The following is a 16,282-nucleotide window of genomic DNA, read 5'->3' as shown; positions in this document are numbered from 1 at the left end:
GAGCAGGTGGGAGGAGCGAACCACAGAAAGGTCCGTTGATCCCAGGCGGGGTTTTACGGTTTTGGGACGAGTGAGGTCGTAAAATCCCACCCTTGATTCCCGTTGGAGGTAAAACTTTCCATGCAAAGTGTAAAGTTCTTGCTTGTTGTTCATTAATCCATTGCCCAATATATCAGAGATTGTCATTTCACTGCTCTCAGTCACTACATCTGACTTTCACCTGAAACAAGTGGTGCTTTCATTCAGATTCACTTGTCGTATAAAGGCAGGATTTTCCAGTCGCGCCTATCCAGAGATCAGAAATTCCTGCTCGAGGTCAACAGACTTTTGAATGGCCCTCCAAATTTTCCAGTCCCGCCCGCGATGATTCCCGGTGGTGGATGGGACCAGATAATTTACCCCTAGGAGTCTTCACAGTGGCTCAGTGGTTAGCACTGATGCCTTGCAGCGCCAGGGACCCGGGTTCGATTCCCGGCTGGGTCACTGTCTGTGTGGAGTTTACACATTCTCCCTGTGTCTGCGTGGGTTTCCTCCGGGTGCTCCGGTTTCCTCCCACAGTCTGAAGATGTGTGGGTTAGGTTGATTGGCCATGCTAAATTGTCCCTTAGTGTCAGGGGGATTAGCAGGGTAAATGTTCGGGGTTACGGGAATAGGGCCTGGGTGGGATTGTGGTCGGTGCAGATTCAATGGGCCGAATGGCCTCCTGCACTGTTTAAAAAAAAGAGATTAAAAGAACTCAAACACAAAAGCTGTTGTTTCAACAAAAACAATTGAGAAATCGTAATGAAACATCCAGTCTGCACCGACAGCAATCCAACCCAGGCCCGATCCCTGTGACCCCACATATTTATCCCACTAATCCCTCTAACCTACGCATCCCGGGTCACTAAGGGTCAATTTACCATGGCCAATCGAACCCAGATCCCTGCCACTGTGAGGCAGCTGTGCTAACCGCTGTGCCACCGTGCCATCCTAAACCTAGGTACTTTTTTCTTATTCATTCCTGGGACATGGGCATCGCTGGCTGGCCAGCAGTCATTGCCCATCCCTTGTTGTCTGAGGGCTGTTGGGAAATCAGCCACACTGCTGTGGCTCTGGAGACACATGTAGGTCCGACCGGGTAAGAACGGCATATCAAACGTATGTGTGCTGATGGTCTAATGATACTCACAACGGGTCGATGAACATCCCAAAAAGCTCTTTCTTGACTGTCCAGAATCTTCCGTTCTGTCTTGTCCTTTTTCCTGTCAATTCTAAAAGAAGATGATATCAACTTCCAAAGACACACTGAATTCACAGGGCTGTTAACATTCTCAGCTGTACTCACACCATTCATTGCAAAGAGTCTGCAGCTGCAATAGTGCTTCTTCTTATCGATGCATTTTTTGCTCTTTACGATGCAGGCTGTGTACATTGCAATCCACCACTTTCTATGCAATGCAAAGAACGAGCAGTCCCATTGTTCTTTTGCACTGTTCAACTGGCACCCAACAAGATAATTTACTAATTCAAAGAGAACATTGTTTCCCTAACACCGCAGGACTGTGTAATAAGTCCTCAGAGGCAGAAGCCCATTCACCAAAATCCCTTTTTTTACAAGTCTGACAACAGCATACAGAGTGCTTTCAGTTTGGAGTCTACACTAGGAGTCCCAGAGGAACTGACACGCCTGGTTAAATACAAAGTAAGAGGCTCCCTGATGGGCCCATCAATTTGGCCCTGAATCAGGAAGCTCATATTCTAACAGGACAACCTCAATGGTCTGATTGAAGTCACTACAGACTGCCAAGTCCAAGGCTGAATGTAGGCAGCACTGGCAGAGTCAAGGCAATGGCTTTTCACTCCAGTTCTGCTGGCTGCTTTACTAATCCTGAGAATTAACTGAAAACTTTAGCTAATAGCAAGACTAGATTTTTTAAATCGATGGGCCGAAGGGTCCCTTCTGCACTATAAGATTCTCAATTCTATGATAAAACCAGAAACTCTTTGATCCAAAATCAGATGGCTCATTTCTTGACGTAGTTTCCAAGGAAGATTAATGCATTACTCATTGATTCCTGCAAAGCAAATAGTGTTCCTCTATTTAGACCCCTTCTGTAGGGAAGTGTAACCCAATATGGAGCTAAAGCATAAAGGTTGAGTTTAGAGGGATTTCAGGAAAGATGATTTTGGGAATTCCACACACATTGAAAGCCTGGATATTTCCCTCAAAGGGAAAATGTAATTACAGCGGATGGCCCTGGTTAAAGAGCTGGCACAGCACAACACAACTGTATTAGGCTGTCTGGTCTTCTGCACATTCTATAATACCAGGTTAAATATTCCAATTCCAATTATCTTCCAGCATCTAGCGATGCACTAAGGCAGACTTTCACCTGTTTCCATAGTTAGTTATTCCTGGAACAGGTTGCTAGTCTGTCACCAGGGTCTTCGAGCTCGAGGGACCACCCCTCCGCATCAAGCACAGCTGATCAGGAATCCCTCCCACTCTTATTTAAAAGACCTGCAGGTTGCTTTAAGAGCCAGTCACATGATTTGATGGTGATGTCATTCGGGTGTTGCTTCAGGCTACTATTCTACTTTCAGCTTGCACTTGGTGCAGCGCAGTGCTCTTCAATAAATATGCTGTTGTTACTTTGAATCCACGTGTGTAAACCACGGGGGCAATTCTCCCAGCCCGCTGCACTGCTCTAGCAGTACAGTGGGCTGGCAGATATCAGCAGAGGCCGTTTAGTGGGCTCTCCGCTGGGCGCCACGTCTGCCACATGTCTCCAGCCGCTCAAAAATGGCGCAGAGCTGATTAAAATATTTAAATTGCTGTTTGAATCTGATTAGCGGGCCCATGGAAGCCCCCCCCCCCACCCCAAGGAGGTTGGGGGTAAGGGAGGTGACCCCCTCGGCATTGCCAGCCTGGCAGTGTCAGCCTGGCCCCCTGGCATTGCCCAAGGGGAAAGATGGCAATGCCCAGGGGGCACCTTGGCACTGCCCACCAGGCATTGGGCAGTGCCAAGGGGGTGGGGCCTACTGGGGCAGAAGGGCCTGTCCCGCTGCCACTCCGCACTTGGGATCAGTGGCAGAGGGAGGGTGGACAACGATTGTGTCTGGCCATCGGAATGAAGGTTGGCCTGCTGGGGGATTGGGGCAGTGGAAGGGGGGATCGGGGCTGCGGGGGGAGCGTGGGAGAGGTGTTGAGGCAGGCTAGGGGGCCATTGGGGCTGGCCAGTAGACATCCAGAAGGCCAACGATCGGGGGATGGGGGATCGGAGGGGCAATGTTGCTGGGTCGCGGAGCTGGCCAGCGATTGGGAGGCCGGCAGTGCGGGGCTACTGCGCATGCGCCGATCTTGATGCTGACAGATCAGCACACGCGCAGTGGCCCACTCAGGCGGTCTCGCCAGCAGGAATAGGCCCCACCCCCGGATTTTCATCGTGAATCTCGCTCGGGCACCCTGCAGTGTGGGAGATTCATTTTGAAAATCCTGCTGAAAAAAGCAGCAGGATTCACTCCAGTTTTTCTACGAATTCGCACTTAGAATTTGTTTGGGAGAATCCCGGCCCAGGTCTTATCTTTATGTGAAGAACGCACAAACCCTAACATAGTTAGGACAATACAGCTCCCTTGGGCGTGGGCGATAGAAGGCACACTAAGGCCCTTCCTGGTAACCTTCCATCCATCTAAATAGTTCAAGATGAGACATGGAAAACCCAGAAGAAAATAATCTATATATATATTTATCAAGTTACCATCAGGAATAAATTGCAGTCTCTATATATCAAATCTCACAGGAGATACCTCCCTTCCAAATGCAGTGGGGATGTGTACATTATAAGTACGTACTGTACTTGTCACAAACAGCAGACAAGATAATAAAACATAATTTATGCTTATCTTAATATTTAAGTTAAGTATCTTAAATATTTAAGCAAGTTTTTTACTCAGAGGGTGGTGGGTGTCTGGAACTCGCTGCCGGGGGAGGTCGTGGAAGCAGATAGGATAGTAATTTTTAAGGGGCATCTGGACAAATACATGAATAGGATGGGAATCGAGGGATACGGTTCCCAGAAGGGTAGGGGGTTTTAGTTCAGTCAGGCAGCATGGTCGGTGCAGGCTTGGAGAACTGAAGGGCCTGTTCCTGAGCTATAATTTTCTTCGTTCTTTAAGGAAGTGTTCATCTCGTTTAGCGGCTGGTAGAAGCTCAGATCGAGGTCGGTGCTAAAAATATTTACCCACAGCTTCAAAATGACTTTTTCCAATAAAGTTTTGAAAATGCCCATCATTTTCCAAATATCGCTTTGCATAATTCACCAATAAATTACAACTGCACAATCCTGAAAAAAACGGATATCTCAATTACTTTGTTTAGATGTATAAACAGGAAAGAAATTAAAAACCTGCCAATCTAGGGGCTTAAAACAAAATTATTTTCTCAGAGTTGCGTAGGCAATGCGCAGAGGAGACGAAACAGGCCCTTAATCCATCTGCTTACTTACTCCAAAAACCGATTCGAATTGAATCCAATTAAGCACGGTGTGACAGTGGTTAGCACTGCTGCTTCACAATGCCAGATTACCAGGCTGTGTGGAGTTTGCACGTGGGTGGGTTTGTACAGTGACTCTAGTAAAAATTTCAAACCTGACTTCAACCCATTCGCTTCTAGTGTTTTGCCAGAACAGGGGAGGGTTGTTGACAACACAGCCACTCGCAGATGGCACCTTGATAGGTAACAAGTGAATATAGAAGCAGGAGGTTAAAATGGATGAATGTGTGGTTGGAGAGAAGGTGCAGGAGGGGGAGCTTCACATTCTTGGGATATTGGTGGCACAGTGGTTAGCACTGCTGCCTCACAGCACCAGGGACCCAGGTTTAATTCCGTCTCAAGTGGCGAGAATCATAGAATTTCTACAGTGCAGAAGGAAGCCATTCGGCCCATCAAGCTTGCACCAACCACAATCCCACCCAAGCCTTATCCCCGTAACCCCACGTATTTACCCTGATAGACCCCCAGACACTAAGGGGCAATTTAACATGGCCAGTCCACGTAACCTGCATATCTTAAGACTGTGGGAGAAAACCGGAGGAAACCCATGCAGACACGGGGAGAATGTGCGAACTCCACACAGGCGGTGACCCGAGGCTGGAATCGAACCCGTGCCCCTGGCGCTGTGAGGCAGCAGTGCTAACCACTGTGCCCACGTACCGCCCCTATCTGTGTGGAGTTGCACGTTCTCCCCGTGTCTGCGTGGGTTTCCTCCGGATGCGCTGGTTTCTTCCCACACTCCAAAGATGTGTAGGCTAGGGAGATTGGCCATGTTAAATTGCCTCTTAAGCCGGATTTTACCGGCACACCTGTCCCGATTCCGGGAGCGGGTGGGGCTCAGGGAACGGCATTCTCCGTTGGCCTTGGGCGAGATCGTACGGAACTCGGGCGGATGTGCCGATAGAATTCTGTCCTTAGTGTCCCAAGATGTGTAGGTTGGGAGGGGGAGGTTAGTGGGGTAAATACATGGGAATCGGGGCTGGGTGAGATGATCTGTTGGAGAGTCAGTGCAGACTCGATGGGCTGAATGGCCTCCTTCTGGACTGTAGGAATTCTGCGATGAAATATTACAATCCTGCTCGAGAACCTGATCAGCTGTGAGCAACGCTATGTGAGGTCACCTCCACACACACACAGAGAAAGCAAAGTCCCGCTCTTTCCTGATGGTTTCTCATTTTATACAGTGGTAAGGTTATCGGTTACGTACTTTACTTGGGCTTCCGCTTGCAAAAAGATGAACTCCCATTTTCGTGCAAATGCTCTTTGCAACCTGGCCAAATTTTCCTGCAGAAGGAATAGCTTTGTGTTAAAACAGAAAACAGGTTTCTGCTTTCCTTTCTAAAATCATTGATCTACGTTCGTGCAAGCACTGACTCGAATCCATGCTGCATCTTTCAAAATGACAAGTGCGGTATTACAATGGTATGCCATTGATTAGAAAATTAGTATACCTACGGCTTCATAATCCGCAAGTTCCAATCTGGCTTTATTCTGCATTGTCCGCTTGCACAGGTAGATGGCTGTGATAGTGAGAAAAAGATCAAGTAATTAACTCCACTGTTCAAATACTCTCCCTTTCCAAGCAGCGTTTTAATGAATGGGCTTTTCACTTTAGCAATACTGATGACAAGATCAGTATGTGGGGAGGCGGTGGTGTCGTGGTACATTAACACTGCAATAAAATTACTGTGAAAATCCCTGAGTTGCCACACTCCCGCGCCTGTTCGGGTACACTGAGGGAGAATTTACCATGGCCAATGCACCTAACCAGCACGTCTTTCGGACTGTTGGAGGAAACCGCAGCACCCGGAGGAAACCCACGCAGACACAGGAAGAACGTGCTGACTCTGCACAGACTGGAATCAAACCCGGTCAAAGGGTGAGTAATCCAGAGACCCAAGGGACCCGGGTACAAATCCCACCACGGCAGATGGTGAAATTTGAATTCAATTTGGACTAACCGTGAAAGGGGCAGCACGGTGGCACAGTGGTTAGCACTGCTGTCTCACGGCTCCTGGGACCCAGGTTCGATTCCCGGCTTGGGTCACTGTCTGTCTGCACGTTCTCTCCATGTTTGCATGGGTTTTCTCCGGGTGCTCTATTTTCCTCCCACAGTCCGAAAGACGTGCTGGTTAGATGCATTGGCCGTGCTAAATTCTACCTCAGTGTATCCGAACAGGCGCCAGAGTGTGGCGACTAGGGGATTTTCACAGTAACTTCATTGCGGTATTAATGTAAGCCTACGTGCGACTAATAAATAAACTTTACTTACAAGCCATTGTCGATTGTCGGAAAAAGCCATCTGGTTCAAAAATGTCCTTTAGGGAAGGAAATCTGCCGTCCTTACCTGCTCTGGCCTACATGTGACTCCAGAACCATAACAATGTGGTTGACGTTTAAATACCCTCTCAAATGGTCAGGCGAGTCCACTTATTCAAGGGCAAATGGGGATGGGCAACAAAGGCTGGCCTTATCAGTGATGCCAACATCCCATGAATGGGTCAAATGGCCTCCTTCTGTACTGTATGGATTCTATGAATGAAAAAAAGATGCATGTTCCTGTTCCTTCCCATCCACTCGAACCAAGATAGCCGGGTGGTTAACAGTGAGGCTGAGTGTCTTGGGCTACAAGACGATATAGAGGGATTGGTCAAATGGGCAGATAAGTGGCAGATGGAATTTACCCCTGCAAACGTGTGAGGTGATACACTTTGGAAGGAGTGATTTGACAAGGACGTACTCAATGAATGGTAGGACACTAGGAATTTCTGTGGAACAAAGGGAAATTGGCGTGTTGGTCCACAGATCTCTGAAAATGGAAGGGCACGTTAGCAGGGTGGTGAAAAAGGCATATGGGACACTTGCCTTTATCAATCGAGGTATAGATTACGTAAGCACAGAAGGCAGCTTGGAGTTGTAAAGAACTTTGGTGAGGCCACAGCTGAAGTACTGTGTGCAGTTCTGGTCACCACATTATAAGAAGGATGTGACTGCACTGTCGGGGATAAAGGAGGCCAGCGTCCCTTCACCAGATTCCTTTTACTTTACAAACTTATCTCCACTCCTAAGGGTGCTTTGGGTACAAAGTCAGAATCCGGCGTGCTAGTAGTACTATTGCCTCACAGTGCCCGGGACCTGGGTCTGGTTCGCAGCTTGGGTCGCTGTTAGTGTGGAGTCTGCACATTCTCCCCGTGTCTATGTGGGTTTCCTCCGAGTGCTCCAGTTTCCTCCCACAATCCAAAAGTGTTGGTTACATGCATTGGCCATGCGAAATTCTCCCTCAGTGTACCCAAACAAGTGCCAGAGTGTGGTGACTAGGGGATTTTCACAGTTACTTCATTGCAGTGTTCATGTAAGCCTACTTCTGACGCTAATAAATAAACTTAGTAGCCCTGACACTCCTCATTATATACGTGGGTGAGACTCCCTGATTGGGCAGGCAATCATTACCTCAATCAGGGGGCTCATACTCCAAGAGGCCAACCTCAAGGGCATCGTAAAGGTCGTGACAAGATGAATGGAATATAATAGAGTCAGTAGGAAGCTTGCGGCCCTATATCCACTCTGCTTGTGCCTGAATAAACAATATGCAAGGAGTTAATACACTGTTGTGTTACGTATTTTGTCAGCACTGTGGCAAATGAAATGAGAGATTCACTTACCATAGTCTGTGTTTTCTGGCTCCCAGCAGTTCGATGGCCAAAAGTATGGAGCCTGTAATAAAGATTTATTTGTTACTTCACTAAATCTGATAACAGTCCAGGCATTCAGGCTGCATGGTGGCCCGGTGGTTAGCACTGCTGCCTCACAGCGCCAGGGACTCAGGTTCAATTCCCGGCTTGGGTGACTGTCTGTGTGGAGTTTGCACATTCTCCCCGTGTCTGCGTGGGTTTCCTCCCACAGTCTAAAGGTGTGTGGGTTAGATTGATTGGCCATGATAAATTGACCCACGTTTTGGGGGGATGAGCAGGGTAAATGTTTTGGGTACGGGGATAGGGTGGAATTGTGGTCAGTGTCGGCTCAATGGGCCAAATGGCCTCCCTCTGTACTGTAGGGACTCTATGATTCTACTCTGTGATTCTATCTGACTGCAGAGAGCATGCTTATTAACTGAGGGAGCAAAGTCTACAGAATATTCAAGAAACACTTTCCTTTTCAGATTATTCTTGCCTCGTGACTATTTACATTGTTCTGGTATCACTCGGAGTCAAGAGTACGGAATAAGACCATAAGGATGGGGAACAGAAATCAGCCATTCTACCCATCGAGCGGCATTTTCCCATCCTGCCCGCCATGGGAATCGTAGCGGGCAGGGGGCGGACCATGCAAAGGTCTGTTGACCTCAGGCAAGATTTTCTGGTCTTGGGGCAAGTGAAATCATAGAATCATAGAAATCATAGAAACCCTACAGTGCAGAAGGAGGCTATTTGGCCCATCGAGTCTGCACCGACCACAATCCCACCCAGGCCCTACCCCCACATATTTACCCGCTAATCCCTCTAACTACGCATCTCAGGGACAATTTTTAACCTGGCCAATCAACCTAACCCGCACATCTTTGGACTGTGGGAGGAAACCGGAGCACCCGGAGGAAACCCACGCAGACACGAGGAGAATGTGCAAACTCCACACAGACAGTGACCCGAGCCGGGAATCGAACCCTGGACCCTGGAGCTGTGAAGCAGCAGTGCTAACCACTGTGCTACCGTGCCACCCAAGTGCCGCAGGAAAATCCTGCCCATTGCGTCTGCTCCGCCACCATTCAATGAGATCATGACTGACCCGATATGATAATCCTCGATTCCAATATTTTGTCTTATCCCGAGAACCCTTGATTCCTTTACTGATTATAGAGCAAGTTGGTAACAATGGGGAATACAACATAAAGAGTTTGAATAAGGTGTCAGTAATACATAGGAGGAGAGAGGGTGTGAACTAGCATTTACATTCTAAGAGATAAAATCATGAAATGAAGTTAATTCAGTTCGACTTCTGAAGAAGTTAATTCAGATACATGAAGATCAAAAGGGGTAAAACTGTATCCCAGAAACAATTCAACCTAAACAAGTGTAGCTGTTTCGAGACCTCAGCCCCCGCACAGCAGGAATAGCTGTTTGTACTCCCAGAAAGCCATGCCTGTGAAGAAAGCCTGCCTTGAACAACCAGTATTTTTCCCCCTACATCAGAAGCAGCTCCACAAAGATATAAGCAAAAATCAAAGCAAAATACTGCAGATTCTGGATTTTGAAACAAAACAGAAAATGCTGGAAAATCTCAGCAGGTCTCACAGTGTCTGTGGAGAGAGAATAGAGCCAACGTTTCAAGTCCAGATAACCCATCATCAGAACTGAAGATATAAAAGAGATACGGAAAATATATAACTGCCTTGTGTAGTAACTGTTGCTGGATTTTGTTTATAGTTTTTAGAAACCTATAAGGAAGTTTGGGGAAAAGTAGCTCTGGAGGTAATGAAATAAAGGTGTTTGGAGCTGTGCAAAGTTAGGGAGGGATACTCCACTAAGTATAACCACTGTTTTAAGTGCACTTCTAGTTGATTTTATTGGTGCTAATTTTATTGTTTGATAAACATTTATTTGATTTAAAATCATCACAAAATATCTGGAACATTATTCTTTGGTTTTCAAATCAAATTTGAGGGGAGGTGATGGCCTCTTGGTATTATCGCCAGGCTATTAATCCAGAAACTCAGCTAATGTTCTGGGGACCCGGGTTCGAATCCCGCCACAGCAGATTGTAGAATTTGAATTCAATTTTAAAAATCTGGAATTTAGAATCTACTGATGACCATGAAACCATTGTCGATTGTCGGGAAAACCCATCTGGTTCACTAATGTCCTTTAGGGATGGAAATCTGACGTCCTTACCCGGTCTGGCCTACATGTGACTCCAGAGCTACAGCAATGTGGTTGACTCTTAACTGCCGTCCAAGACCAATTGGGGATGGGCAATAAATGCTGGCCAGCCAGCGACATTCATGTCCCATTAATGAATAATCAGAAAATCTTTCCTTACATTATATCAAATTGCACAATAAAGTCGAGGGCAGTAAAGTTTTCCTTTGAAGATTTGGGATAACCCAATATTAACCATCGGCCGTCCTCTCCTTGAATCATAGAATCCCTACAGTGCAGAAGAAGGCCATTCGGCCCATCGAGCCTGCACCAACCACAATCCCACCCAAGCCCTATCCCCGTAACCCCACATATTTACCCTACTAATCCCTCTGACATTGAGGGTGAATTTAGCATGACCAATCCACCTAACCTGCACATCTTTGGAGTGTGGGAGGAAACTGGAGCACCCAGAGGAAACCCACGCATACACGGGGAGAAGGTGCAAACTCCACACAGACAGTGACCCAAGCCGGGAATCGAACCCAGGTCCCTGGAGCTGTGAAGCAGCAGTGCTAACCACTGTGCCCCTGTGCCGCCCCCATATTGAGTCTGAATCAGATAGTTCACAACCCTGAAGTCTAGTTTGACTCTGAACTGAGCTTCCAACCTCTGACTATGTAACTGTCTCCACCCTGCTGATGCTGAGAGCCCTGATCCATGACCTGTTACCTCGAGACTCGACTATTCCTATCCTTTCCTTGCCAATCTCCAATTTTACACTCTTCATAAAATCTCTGCTGCCTGTACCCTACTGCATAGAGCAAACAACAAATAAAATTACAGCACAGGCCCATCAGCCATCCAAGCCTGCACCGACCATGCTGTCCGACTGAACTCAAACCCTCTACCCTTTCTGGGACCATATCCCTCCATTCCCATCCTATTCATGTATTTGTCAAGACGCTCCTTAAAAGTCACTATCGTATCTGCTTCCACCACCTCCCCAGGCATCCCCCACCTTCTGTGCAAAAGAACTGCCTCGTAGATCTCCTTTAAACCTTGCCCCTCACATCTTAAACCTGTGCCCCCCAGTAATTGACTCTTCCACCCTGGGGAAAAGCTTCTGACTATCCACTCTGTCCATGCCCCTCATAATCTTGTAGACTTCTATCTGGTCACCCCTCAACCTCCGTCGTTCCAGTGAGAACAAACCAAGTTTCTCCAACCTCTCCTCACAGCTAATGCCCTCCATACCAGGCAACTTCCTGGTAAATCTTTTCTGTATCCTCCCCAAAGTCTCCACATCCTTCTGGGAGTGTGGCGTCCAGAATTGAACAATATATTCCAAGTGCGGCCTAACTAAGGTTCTATAAAGCTGCAACATGACTTGCCAATTTTTAAACTCAATGCCCCAGCCGATGAAGGCAAGCATGCCGTATGCCTTCTTGACCACCTTCTCCACCTGCATTGCCACTTTCAGTGACCTGTGTACCTGTACACCCAGATCCCTCTGCCTATCAATACTCTTAAGGGTTCTGCCATTCAATGTATATTTCCTATCTGTATTAGACCTTCTAAAATGCATTACCTCTTATTTATCCGGATTAAACTCCATCTGCCATCTCTCCGCACAAGTCTCCAACCGATCTATATCCTGCTGTATCCTCTGATGATCCTCATCGCTATCCGCAAATCCACCAACCTTTGTGTCGTCCGCAAACTTACTAATCAGACCAGTTGTATTTTCCTCCAAATCATTTATACATATTACAAACAGCAAAGGTCCCAGCACTGAGGAACGCCATTTGTCACAGCCCTCCATTCAGAAACTCACCCTTCCACCGCTACCTTCTGTCTTCTATGACCGAGCCAGTTCTGTATCCACCTTGCCAATCCACCTCTGATCCCATGCGACTTCACCTTCTGCACCAGTCTGCCATGAGGGACCTTGTCAAAGGTCTTACTGAAGTCCATGTAGACAACATCTATTGCCCTAGACTCATCAATCATGTTCGTCACTTCCTCGAAAAACTCGATCAAGTTAATGAGACACAACCTCCCCTTCACAAAACCATGTTGCCTCTCGTTAATACGTCCATTTATTTCCAAATGGGAGTAAATCCTGTCTCGAAGAATCATCTCCAATAATTTCCCTACGACTGATGTAAGGCTCACCGGCCTGTAATTACCTGGAATATTCTTGCTATCCTTCTTAAACAAAGGAACAACATTGGCTATTCTCCAATCTTCTGGGACCTCCCCTGTATGTGGAGTTGCCGGCGTTGGACTGGGGTAGGTATCGTAAGTAGTCTCACAACATTAGGTTAAACCTTGGACTGGTGTTGTGAGACTACTTACTGTACCTCCCTTGTAGCCAGTGAGGATACAAAGATTTCTCTCAAGGTCCCCGCAATTTCCTCCCTTGCCTCTCTCAATATTCCGGGGTAAATCCCATCAGGCCCTGGGGACTTGCCTACCTTAATGTTTCTCAAGAACCCCAATACCACCTCCTTTTTGATCTTAACATGACTCAAACTATCTACACACCCTTGCCCAGACTCATCATCCACCAAGTCCTGCATGTACGATGCAGTCTAGAATGGGGGTGAAAGTATGCTAAATTTCAACATTTCCAGCAGTCTAAAAAGTCCTTGATTGGACCTAACAAGTTATCAATCTTCTACAATTAGCAGCTATCAACCTCCCATCATAGCTCATGGGGGTGGCATAGTGGCACAGTGGTTAGCATTGCTGCCTCACAATGCCAGGGACACGGGTTCAATTCCGGCCTCAGGTGACTGTCTATGTGGAGTCTGCACATTCCCCCCATGTCTGCGTGAGTTTCCTCCGGGTGCTCCTATGTTTCCTCCCGCAGTCCAAAGATTTGCGGGTTAGGTGGATTGACCATGCTAAATTGACGCTTTGTGTCCCAGGATGTGTGGGTTAGGGGGATTAGCAGGGTAATTACATATAGTTACTGGGATCGGGTCTGGGTAAGATGCTCTATTGGAGAGTCAGTGCAGACTTGATGGGCTGAATAGTCTCCTTCCGTACTGTGGAGATTCTAAAAGGAATGTGAACAAGGTAAGGTATGAAACAATATAAAAAGTTCTGTTTGGTGAGCTGGGGCCATTTAAATTGCCATTGCATGGGTTTGCTTGATCTCCTAAGGTGTCTTTATAGCACTCCTTGTGGGCCAGAAGGAGAAGCAGTGTTACCCAATAAATTAACCCCTTCTATCACTGCAAACAGCCCAACCTCAGCATTGCCTCTACAATTTACTCCCAGATCGCACCTCACTATCATCAACCTTACTCCAATCTTGAACATTGCTGAAAAAAGAGACATGTTGCTGAAGTTTTTCACCTTGCACTCATCAGGACAAATCCAAAAATGCCAAATTTCGAAAGATCACACCTATTTATACTGCAGGAGAAAAGGGTTGTGATTGGTTGACAAGTCAGTTCTGATTGGTCGAGGTGTTGCCATGCAGAAAGAAACAGTGTACAATAGGCTCCCCATGCATCTCCTAAAGACAGAAGCAAGACTTGAACATTCGGACCCCCTGATCCTTCCGTGATACCCAATTCCATCATCTCGTCCCTCTCAAGGTCTGATGCGGAAACTCTTGACACTGATTCTTTGACAGATGGGTCAAATGGAATTCCCCAGCTATCTGAACCCTGCCCTATTTTCCTGGCGGATTCACTATAGTCACTTCGGAGGAACGCCGGAATGGTGCTAAACACTGGCAGGTGACCTTCTTAAGTTTAAAGTATCTTGTGTAAAGGTTTTCTAGTTCTGGCAAAACAGACATTGTTGACTCACCTGAAACCTGTAAAATGTCCCATCATCCTTTAACATCAGCACATGATCTGAGATAGGAAACAGGTATCCTTGCGCGGCAATGAGGCTCCCCAAGTGTATCGCTTCACCTATGAATAGGGGGAGAAAAACATTATAAATGGAGTTATTTTTCTGTTACCAATTCTATTTAAAGTTTTCCCCAAGTGATCCCCATCTCCCATACCTATTTATTTGGTTTGAAAGTACCTCATCATTTTCTTTTTGTATTAATTTGTGGGACATGGGCATTGCTGGCTGGCCAGCAATTTTGTCAATTGGTTCACTAATGTTCTTCATAGAATCAAAGAAACCCTACAGTGCAGAAAGAGGCCATTTGGCCCATCGAGTCTGCACCGACCACAATCCCACGCAGGCCCTACCCCCATATCCCTATCATTTATTGCCCATCCTTAGTTGCCCGAGGGCAGTTGAAAGTCAACCACATTGCTGTGGCTCTGGAGTCACATGTAGGCCAGACCAGGCAAGGACAGCAGATTTCCTTCCCTAAAGGACATTAGTGAACCAAATGGGTTTTTCCTGCAATCAGCAATGGTTTCACGGTTATTATTAAGTTTAAGTTTATTTATTAGTGCCACAAGTAGGCTTACATTGTCACTGCAATGAAGTTACTGTCACCACACCCTGTTGAGGTACACTGAGGGAGAATTTAGCATGGCCAAGGCACCTAACTAGCACGTCTTTTGGTATGTGGGAGGAAACCGGAGTACCCGGAGCAAACCCACGCAGACATGGGGAGAATGTACAGACTCCGCACAGACAGTGACCCAAGCCGGGAATCAAACCCGGATCCCTGACGCTGTGAGGCAGCAGTGCCAACCACTGTGCCACCGTGCTTAATTCTAGATATTTTTTATTGAATTCATATTCCACCATCTGCCGTGGCGGGATTCGAACCCAGATCCCCAGAACATTAGCTGAGTTTCTGGATTAATAGTCTAACAGATAGTACCATCAGACTTTTGAATGGACCTACCTCGCATTAAGTTGATCTTTCTCTACACCCTTGCTATGACTGTAACACTACATTCTGCAGTCTCTCCTTTCCTTCTCTATGAACGGCATGCTTTGTCTGTATAGCGTGCAAGAAACAATACTTTTCACTGTATGTTAATACATGTGACAATAATAAATCAAATCAAATTAGGCCATCAGCTCCTCACTGTTCCATTCAACAATGTACGCTACGTGGCCCAACAGCTTTCATCAGTACAATGAGTAAAATACACCAGATGGACATGGAGATACAGAGTTATCAGAACAATTCTTGCTGGGAGCAAGAGTAAATTCTGTTGTCGTTTTTCAGTTAATTTCCTCTCCCTCTGAAGACTGACCATGATGGATCAGTCTTGGTTACTGAACCAAGGCAGTGAGCTGCTAAGGTTGAGCAGAGCGAAAGAGATAAAGGGAAAAGTGACTATTATGTGACATGGGTGAGCCGAGTGGAAATTAATAACAAAGGCAGCTAAAGGATTATGAGGTCTTAGGCCAGAATGAGTTCAAATAGAATACCATGTGTGGCTTGATTCACTCTAATGGAGATGCAAAGGTGAGTCGGAGTAGGGCCGGTGCACTGACAGGGAAAAAAAGAAATTTCCTTTCGACTGTAGAAATTGGGGTCGGATTCTCCGATCTTTCTCATGGCTGAGATTCTCCAGTCCCGCTGCAGTGATTGGAGTTTTGGCTGAATGCCAAATTCTCCTGAGAGTGGCAGTATAAGACCGGAGAATTCTTTCTGCAGTACCAGGTCAAAAGGGACAACATAGGCAGTGGGAGGTTGGAGACAGGAAATGAGGTAGGAACATTTATTAAACTGCAAAACCCACTGCAGTAACTCACTGATGCGCGACAATCAAGCACGTGGAACAAGGCTTCAGTATTGAAGGCTTTTATTGTCAAACAATGGAACTAACTAACACGAATACACCAGTTCAGACTGAAGGGGTCCTGCCGGAGCAGAGGGTCTTATACCTCTCCTCCGGAGGCGGGGCCCCACCGGGATGTGCCATAATAACATTTACAACAG

At 46.8% G+C, this 16,282-nt stretch overlaps 1 protein-coding gene across 6 annotated transcripts in view; it reads right to left on the bottom strand.

Annotated features, from left to right (window-relative positions):
- The window catches only part of LOC144506971 (regulator of G-protein signaling 6), a 111,435-nt gene that overhangs the window by 24,273 nt on the left and 70,880 nt on the right, over nt 1-16,282 (bottom strand). For all 6 annotated transcript variants that reach the window (XM_078233446.1, XM_078233444.1, XM_078233447.1 and 3 more), the window contains exons 3-7: nt 14,221-14,327; nt 8,200-8,251; nt 5,993-6,057; nt 5,745-5,821; nt 1,172-1,253 (exon numbers count right to left, since the gene is read on the bottom strand). In XM_078233446.1, coding sequence (XP_078089572.1) covers nt 1,172-1,253; nt 5,745-5,821; nt 5,993-6,057; nt 8,200-8,251; nt 14,221-14,327 — 383 coding nt within the window. The remainder of the gene's footprint in view (nt 1-1,171; nt 1,254-5,744; nt 5,822-5,992; nt 6,058-8,199; nt 8,252-14,220; nt 14,328-16,282) is intronic.

The sequence above is a fragment of the Mustelus asterias genome, chromosome 18 (assembly GCF_964213995.1).
Source record: "Mustelus asterias chromosome 18, sMusAst1.hap1.1, whole genome shotgun sequence".
NCBI lineage: Eukaryota > Metazoa > Chordata > Chondrichthyes > Carcharhiniformes > Triakidae > Mustelus > Mustelus asterias.
The sequence above is the reverse complement of the archived record's forward strand: the minus strand, read 5'-3'. Positions and strand labels throughout refer to the sequence as shown.